The sequence below is a fragment of the Glycine soja genome, chromosome 2 (assembly GCF_004193775.1).
Source record: "Glycine soja cultivar W05 chromosome 2, ASM419377v2, whole genome shotgun sequence".
Taxonomy (NCBI): domain Eukaryota; kingdom Viridiplantae; phylum Streptophyta; class Magnoliopsida; order Fabales; family Fabaceae; genus Glycine; species Glycine soja.
Window position 1 is genome coordinate 39,940,184 of NC_041003.1, and position 9,126 is coordinate 39,949,309.

The following is a 9,126-nucleotide window of genomic DNA, read 5'->3' on the forward strand; positions in this document are numbered from 1 at the left end:
TAGTCCTTATACATAGTATCTTTAATCTACTTTAGTTCCTATAAATTTAGATGGTAGACACTAAAAGAGACAAAAATAGTTTTTATAGAAATTAAAAAGGATTAAAAATGGTATGTGCATGTAGTGATCAAAACAAATTATTTTTAAATATAGGAATTAAAATGATTTTTTTTATAGATAATAGTATATAAAGTTTGTGATTTTTTTATATACGGGGATTGCTAATGTCCACTCTAGTTGAAATGTATTAGCAATTAACATCAAAATTTTAGGACAAAAATATTTCTCACGTCTTTTTGTTTTTGTTCATTTATTATAAGGGTATTTTAATAATTTAATTATAATTAAAAAAACCATTTTCCTCTCCTATCACTCCTATTTTTTTATAACTCCACATTTATTTTTTACATGTATCAACCCATGCCATTATCATCTCCCAACAAAAATTGTCATAAAAGAGGAGAAAGAAAAGAGATTTTTATGTTTTTATAACATTACTATAATGTCATTAAAATAAATTATTTTAAAATTTTATCTTATAAGAGAGAATTAAATTTGAACCGTATGATTGAATATAAACGGTTAAAATTTAATCTTAGTGTCTTTTTAAGTAGTCACATTATATTAAATTTTAATTTTTCATGTTTGATTATACAGTTCATATTTAATCATCTCACTCACATATAATATGTTTCATCTCATAAGATATATATATATATATATATATATATATATATATATATATATATATATATATATATATATATATATTCTTTTTTTGTTAACACACTTGTACTACAAAAAAGAATGTATACATTGACAAATCCATATATATGGGGGTGGTGCTGTTCTAATTGGAGTGTTTTATTAATCAATACCAAAATATTTAAGATAACCTATTATTTTTTACACGTAACACCCTATTATTATCTTTCAGCAAAAATTATCATAAAAGGGGAGAGAGAAAAGAGGTTTTTATGTTTTTTAAATTAAGTATTAAATTCTCATAATATTTTTAAACTAAATTATTTTAAATAAAAATGTTGATTTTTTTTATATTAAATATTTTGATGTTAACTGTTAATGGACTGAATTAGAGTGCAAATTAGCATATATATATATATATATATATATATATCCCAACTCTTACTCGATCAACTTTTTTTGGCAAGTGCTTTTTCCTTTCTTACCATACACTTTATTTGATTCATTGGTAGAAACAGCAACCAGTAGGTCCCAGGCCTCACGCAAATCGCCAAGAGAATAAAAGGTAGAATTATTATGAAATTTTTTAGGCTAATAACGCGTATAATGATGGAAGAGAGTAATAGACCTGTGTCATTCACGTTTAATGGCATAAATTGTTGTAATGTAACCAACAATCATGAAGTGATAATTACCAACCACAGTAGAAGTCCTAGGCATATCTTACTTCTCGAATGAATCACAATATAAAAATACACTTTGTGTTATGTATCTTGTGCTACAAAAATTAATTCCGTGATTAAGAAAAGGAAACAAAGGATAAAATATTTCGGAACGACACCATCGCATGTATAGGCTTACCACCACTACTGTCATACACTTCCTTAACGTCAGGACGTCACACTAGGTAGCTTAAGCATGCTAATTAGTGAATAAGATTAAGTTTCAATTTTGTTGTGTTGTGTAAGAGTTCTATTGTTTGGTGTAAATAAAAGGGGTTTACCTGTACTTTAGGTCTCACAACTATTGTGTGATTTTAGTTTCAATTATGCCATCAATTAATCGAATCTCCTAACTTTCTTTTTGTTTATAATAAATAAATCTCTTTGTTAGCTTTAATACATTTTGTTGATGTGACAATATTGTCTAACACAAATGTTAACGCATTAGCTTAGTGGGGTTCAAATCCCACCTCCAATACTATGTCGATTTTCTTTTCTCATTTTTACATGTCATGTAAACACACCATGCTAACATGTCAATGATACATCAATATTCATATCAGACAATATGTTAATTGTGATGCCAGTTTGTAAATGTCATGTTAGTCATTACATCATTAGCTAGTGTCATGTTAAATATTTAATAAAAATTTGACAAGAGGATTTGAATGTCAATGGCAAGAAAGTTGAGAAACTCATTTGGCATAATTGGTTTTCGAGAGATGAAAATTGTATTCTGATATCCGTGGGACCAAATATGCAGTTAAAAAAATAAATGAAATATAAATACATATACATTTTTTATAGTTGGTTACGTGGAAAAGAAAAAAAGACTTGTGTCTCCTAAAAATAGGTTAAAATATCCTTTCTTCTGTTTTCTGGAACTAAACTTGTGTAGTTACCATTTGAAAAATGATTACAACAATAACTACATACTCAAAGTACTATTTCAAAAATGTGACACTAGTTATATAGTTAGATTTTTTTAGGAACTATAAGTATCATTGAGACAATCTTACTTGAGTCACCTTAGATTACTATAAAAAATATAAATTTTATTTTAAATATTTAACGTAGACTTAAACTTAAGATTTTTACTTAGATTGAAATAATCCAATATCATTTCATCCGCACCACATTCAATGGTTTAACTATATAATTAGATGACATATATTAATATTAAATGCTAGCAATTGATCAAAACTAAACTCGTAATGTTATAGGATATGTACAGGCGGGAGATGATATGCTCAATTGCAAGTATAAAGCTATAATGTGGCTATGATTCCATGGGATTAAGTTTCAATAGTAACTTTGTGCCATTTAGATTAAAACTTTTGTACTTCATGTATGCTTTCGGAGGTTTGAAATTACATACAAATGGAAGGGGCAAAAAATAAATTGATGGAAAGTCTCAAATTCCTGTAACAGAGAAAGTTGGATATACTTGGTAATAATATACATATCTAGTTACATAATAAAGTTGAAGGGCACGCAATTTCTTTCATCCCTAGCTAGCCCTAGCAAATGCCTGAGAATACAAAGACATGATGAATAAAGAGAATTAAAAGAACCCTAAACTAAAAAAGGGAAGAAAAAAATAGCTGTTCTTGAATCTCGAAATTCTTCTCCTCATCACAATTCCTGAAAGTTGAAGATAACCTTTTTGTCTACTGATTCAAGAAGCCCAATTTCATCCACTGACCTATCCTCAACCTCGTTTTCATCATCAATGGAAATATTCAAATCCAAAGAAACACAAGGACTTGTCACCTCCAAAGTTGCAACCATGTCACCACCATTCTTTTCTTCCTCAGTCAGCGGTTTTTGTTTGACCGACGGAGAACAAGCCCTTGACCTAGAACTGAAACTTTCACAGCTTAGAATGATGATAGCATCGCAAAGTGCAACCTCTTCGCCTTTTGAATCCGCAACCCTTCCCCTCTCAATGGCCCTTTTGAAACCAAGTTGAGAACAATAATCTGCTTGCTCTATATCTTCAACAAGAAACACTCTGTGAGGGTTACAAGCCATTGCTTCTGCGAACCTCTCAATGTAACTGCAACTTGTTTCTTCTCTTGATCTTTTGTTCCTGCTATAATCTTCAGTAGAATCTGCTCTTGTTGAAGCAAAAGTGCTAAGTGCAATCGAAACGACGTCGTTTTGGGACCCAAAAACAAGTCTAGCTAGTTCTCTTGCTATTTTCTCCTTGGCTTCAACATCAACACCTTGGAAGAACAACCACGTCTCTTCTTTCACTTCTTCACTGTTTCTCATCACTTTCCCTTTTCTTCTCACCATGCCAGAACGGCATTGCAAAAGGGTGCTCGCAATTTCGGGTATTATGTCTTTCTGCCACGGCACTTTTTTCTCCAAAGCATTGCACAGTGTTTTCAGATTCTCCGTGTTTAACTCTTTGAACTCTCTCACGTGCTCCACTTCCATGATGTCACTGGAAGAAGTGGAATTAGGGTTTGAACTTGGATTTGGTGATGAGAATGGTTGCTTATTGTTATTCTCTGGAATGTACACTCTCAAAGTGGGTTCATTGGTGTTGTTGTTGGTGCCATTGTTGGAGATCCAGAAATGGTAGTTGTTCAATGAATCTTTGGGTGGTTCACCCACTTGCCACTCGTGATGGGTTTGGAGCAAATTAGGATGCTGCTGTTCGTATGAGAAGTTTGAGTTTGATGAAGAAGGTGACACCGAGGATAATGAGAGGGTTTTGTCGGAAGGATAAGGTTGCTTTTGGATTGAACTACACATAGAGTTCCACTTTTTGCAAAGCTCTCCCACTGGGACACAGTTCTGTTGGAATATACGGGAAAAAAAGGTTAATTTTCATCTTATACTGTTATACTGTAACACTATTAAACACTACATACAAATACAAGAGTAAAATATCATGTGTGTAGTGTGTGTAACATAACATATATGGATAACATGTCCTTCTATCTTATCCTTTTTCCTATTCTTCCAATTATAAAATAATACTTTAAAAAGAAAATTAACTATGAGAAAAGATGACATGATTTAATGGAATGTCGTTTCCTATTGGAGAACAAGAAAGAAAAAAAATAAAAACAGGTAATTTTAGGAGTTAGTATAGTACCTAGAAAAATTTAAGACTTTTTTTTAATAAAAAGTGTTTGATAAACATGTAATGTTTTATCAACACATAAGAGAAAAATATAAAAGTATTATAAAATTTATGATACATAAATAAAAAGAAATAAAATTAAGAAGTACAAGTTAGGTTTTTAAAATAAAAAATAATCTGTATATCATTATTCTTTATGAATCATGAGTTTCAACACATGAAAAAGAGAAAAAGGAGAGAGAATTTCCTGGTAATAGTGTCAAAATCCTTAAATTTTGTAGCCTGCCTAAAAATTTCTCTAATTTTAATGCAAACATGGCATGATAACAGAGAATAAAATATAGCATGAATGCAATCCAACATGTTCCTATCAAACGTGTCTGATTGATAATAATGAAGACCTGATCATTATGGGTGATTCCTTTATTCTCATTTTTGTACTGTTGGAGCCATGCAGGAAGGGTTGAACTTGAGTCACTATTACAAGTACTACTGCTTTGCAAGCTTCGAACTTCGGTGGTCTCATTCTTGGTGGAAGGTTCCGCGAAGCAAGGTTGTTGTTTGTGATCATCCCCCACTCCTTCAAGTAAGAGCCAGGTAGTTCTGTTGTCAGCTTTCTCGTTTGTGGGCTGGTTTTGTACACCACTGTGGAAAAAGAGAAAGATGATGATAAATATATGATATGATAAGAATTATCAATAAATGGCTCCATTTATTTCAGGTCATGTTCCGCTTTCAAAGTTATATTCAGAGAATAGTAACAAAAATATGGAAAAGGGAGTCCAAAAGAGAAACTGATTGTCAATGTTAATTGAAAGGAGAAAAAAAAATGAAATTAAAGAAAAAAGAAGAAAAAGAAGAAAAATCTCTTTCCTTTGTTAGTTCTAATCAACGAAGGAAAGTCACACTATAATGACTGACGTGTGTTGCTCGTTTCAGTGCTTACACTTTTAACCAAAGTTCTTTTGCCATTGTTAGTTTTTTCTTCTTATATACAGTAACCATTAGAGAAAACACCAAAGAAGAAAGAAAAAACAGTTTTTCCCTATTTTGTTGAGCATATATTTCTTCCAATCCAACTTTTCTTTTCAAGTTTCAATCTTTAAAAAGAAAAAGCTAATTTCATTTTTTTTCCTTTTTCCTACACCCGTTTTCAGCTAATCAACCATTCATCCAACAAAGAAAGAACAGTTGGGGAAATGAGATAGAGAAGATTGAATCAAAGCCACACAACAATCAACAACTTGTTTGAAACCATTGAGAAAGTAAGAAATCATGTCTGAAAAGACGAAAGTTATAACTATTAACTTGAGTAAACATGAAAATTATATATTGAATATATCTAAAACGAGGAAGCAAACACGCAGTAATTATATCCAACTTTACCAAAACTGATTTACCTGTCAGTGATGAGACTCAAGCGCAAGCTCCCCGCAGGAATAGTGATAGGATGAAGACCCCAAAGAGTCTCCAACGATGGCTGGCCATTTTTGCATCTCATGTAAGCTTGAAAAGTGGCAACACCCATCACCCAAAACCTTGCACCATTCTCTTCAACCCCATTCACAAGCTTCCCAATCTCTACTACCATGTGATCCACAGGACAATAACACCCTCCCCCTTGTGATCCACGAGCCCTAAAATCAAACACCCATTTGAGATCCCCCAAATACAAAACATACCCTTTGCTATGTTCACTTGCCTTCACAAGACTCCTAAGCTCCCCCACCTTTTGCTCCACCTCCACTCTCGAAACATTCCCAAAAGAAGAAAGAGAAAGAGAGATAAACTTAACACCCCTAAGAGTACACTCATCACCAACATCCCCTTTATCAACTTTTTCCATCACTCCCCTAACTACACCTTCAAGACTAGTAACACACTCTCCCACAATCACAACACTTCTCTTTCTCTCACTCCCCAAATTTTCAATAACACTAGCAACATCCTCAACCCTAATAGGATCCAACACCGACCCTTTCTCTCCACTGCTATTGTTTTCCTTTGCCTTATTACTATTGTTGTTATTTTTACCACTACCATTATCCTGAGAGCATATTTCCAAAGAAACAGCTTGTTCAACGTTGCTTTTAACTTGGGTGCTAGAGAAACCAGCTTCTCTCATGACTCGGCTAACACTAGGGTCATCCAAGATCGAAATAATGAGTTGCTCGAGTTTTATTTTAACTGCCAAGAGAGGTTGTTGCTGATTCTCGACGGATCCACGTCGCTGGTGGGCTTGAGCGCGTTTGAACGCTGCAACCAAAGCGTTTGAGATGGAGGGGCACGCGTGAGAGTGGTGGTGGTGAGAGCCTTGCAACATGGGGCTAGAAGAAGTCGAAGCCGGTAAGCGATTCAGGGCAACGTTGAAGCAAAGCTCCAAGGCCTTGCACTGGAGAGGGTGGGAGTGGGATTGGAGACACGCGGTTCTCAGAAGACCGTTGGTGATGGAGAGCATGGTGTTCGCCACGTGGAGGGGCGTCACCTGTGCATGGCCGCGACGCTTCGCCAGCGTCACGGCTTGCTTCACTATGCTCGCGGCCTCCGGGGTTAGACCCTGTTGCACGGCGCAGCTTCCAGTTCTCATCTCTGGGGATATGCTATTACAACAATGATAAGTAGTCAGAAAGGTTTTAAATTACGGTCACAGTTACAGTTTTGTTGTAATCTTTGATATTGCAGATAAATGCGACTGATGCAATCGGTTCTGGTTGCATAGACCTCAAAAACCTTGACTTTGCAACTAAAATCAGTTTTTAAAACCTTGATATTGAATTTGATCAAGGTGTTGGTGTTGGCATCTTGGATGGCATGGTGATGATGGTGGTGTTAATATGTAGGGTAGGGTGAGGAACTAGGGTAAGGAGCTAGGTTTTGAAGGATATGAGATATAGCTAGCTAATGTGATGATAATATAAATTGAAGAGTGATTTGATTATTTGGTCCATGGGACTAGTTTGTGTGTGGAAAATGAGAGAGTGGTGATTTGGTCTAAAAGAAAGACTATAAGAGGGAGGGAGGGATGAGAGAAAACGAGAAAGGGAGGGGACGAGGAAGGGGAGGGTATGAAATTTATGGGGGGTGGGCTGTGCTTTTCTTGTGGGTGAGGTAAATTTGGGGTCCAAAGTCGATTTTGTTGTAGAAAGTGGATTGCATGTGCTGACAAGCAGGACTAGTTCACCAGTATCAAAGGCAATTCAGCTTTGCTCTCTCTCTCTCTCTCTCTCTCTCTCATGCACATATACATACACCAAATTTTGTAAGAAAAAGTTTCGGTATTTGTAAGTGGGGGCACTTTAATTTCTCTTTTATGCATAATGTTAACTTTACTAACAATATTTTCTTCTTTTTAGAAGGATGGAATATTAAGCCACGGAAGGTACCAATTTTCCTTTTTTTTTTTTTTTGAATCTTGAGTCTCTAATTAAGTAAGCAAGTAAACTCCTTAGGGCATACGGTTTTTAATTACAATTATGACGCGTTCTAGTGTCTAGAAATGAAATATCACTTTTGGGTCAGAAATTAATCTCTTTTCTACTGTTAATTCAAGAGAATTTTAGGGACAGAGAGCTAGTGGAAGAAGTGGAAAATCAATAACCAACTTAATGAGAAAGTTTTTGAAAAAAAAAAAAAAAGATGACGCTCCTTCTTCTAGTCTATTTTTCTTCTTTTTTTTTATGAGAGAGAGGAAACATCTTTGTCATGAGAGTCTGCCAAAATCGAGGGCCTGAAAAGAGAATGGGGTCTCTATACTCTTATATGTGGGCGAAGGAATCGGGAACTGTATACGACTTTCTTCCGGACCCAAAGAATAAAGTGTTGAGTCTCCCTTCTCTTCCTTATCTTTTTTAAGGATTAAAAAATCCAATACTAAAACTAATTATTGACGCCTTTGAAAACGCATCATCCTGCATGGGGATCAAAACCATAACATTCCCTTCGCGGCTGGTATTACCCCCACTGATTCTCTTTGTCATTGAGAAAAGTTACACCATTAACATTCTTTTATATATATATATATATATATATATATATATATATGTCACAGGACGTGTTAACCAAAAGCCTGTTAATAAATAACAACATATTTCAACCAATTCAAAAAACATAAATTTATATCAAATTCGAACTAGTAACTAATTCCAAACATTAAAATATTAAAAAAATTCAGATAGAAAAAAAAATCTCAAATATCCTCTATATATATATTATGTGTAGACAAATTTTTTACTGATATAATTAGGTATCAAAATTTTAAAATTACACCTATTTGTTATGTTTACACCAATATATTAATAAAATTTTGTAACATAAGAAATTAACTAATCTAATTGTTGAATCACTAATACTATTTCTCGTGTATGCATATCAAATTTCACATAAATTGAATATTTATTGAAAAATTATCTTAGAATGAATTTTTTTATATTTTAAATAGATATGGTAAGTAGTACCATGAAGTATTAATTTATCTTTTATTTGCATAAAATTTTATAAATACACTATACGTTGTAACGGCTTTCAATTGGAAGAGAATACTTTGTTGGAAAAGGTAAAAGTCTGGTTATAGAAAATATTTTATTAGAAAGACAAAATTCA

General features: G+C 33.6%; 1 protein-coding gene across 1 annotated transcript; it reads right to left on the reverse strand.

The window, feature by feature from the left end:
* Positions 1-2,802: 2,802 nt before the first annotated feature.
* On the reverse strand, positions 2,803-7,705 carry LOC114393878 (protein SMAX1-LIKE 3-like). Its single transcript, XM_028355358.1, has 3 exons — positions 5,928-7,705; positions 4,929-5,172; positions 2,803-4,235 (listed from the first exon to the last, which is right to left on the reverse strand). Exons 1-3 carry the CDS (start codon positions 7,112-7,114, stop codon positions 3,063-3,065), a joined length of 2,604 nt encoding a protein of 867 aa, XP_028211159.1. The 5' UTR covers positions 7,115-7,705; the 3' UTR covers positions 2,803-3,062.
* Positions 7,706-9,126: the final 1,421 nt, after the last annotated feature.

Coding starts and splice junctions, on each gene's coding strand:
- LOC114393878 (XM_028355358.1), bottom strand. CDS start 7,114: ATGAGAACTGGAAGCTGCGCCGTGCAACAGGGTCTAACCCCGGAGGCC. Junction 5,173..5,927: donor TTGAGTCTCATCACTGACAG/GTAAATCAGTTT, acceptor CTTTTTCCACAG/TGGTGTACAAAACCAGCCCA. Junction 4,236..4,928: donor GAATCACCCATAATGATCAG/GTCTTCATTATT, acceptor ATATTCCAACAG/AACTGTGTCCCAGTGGGAGA.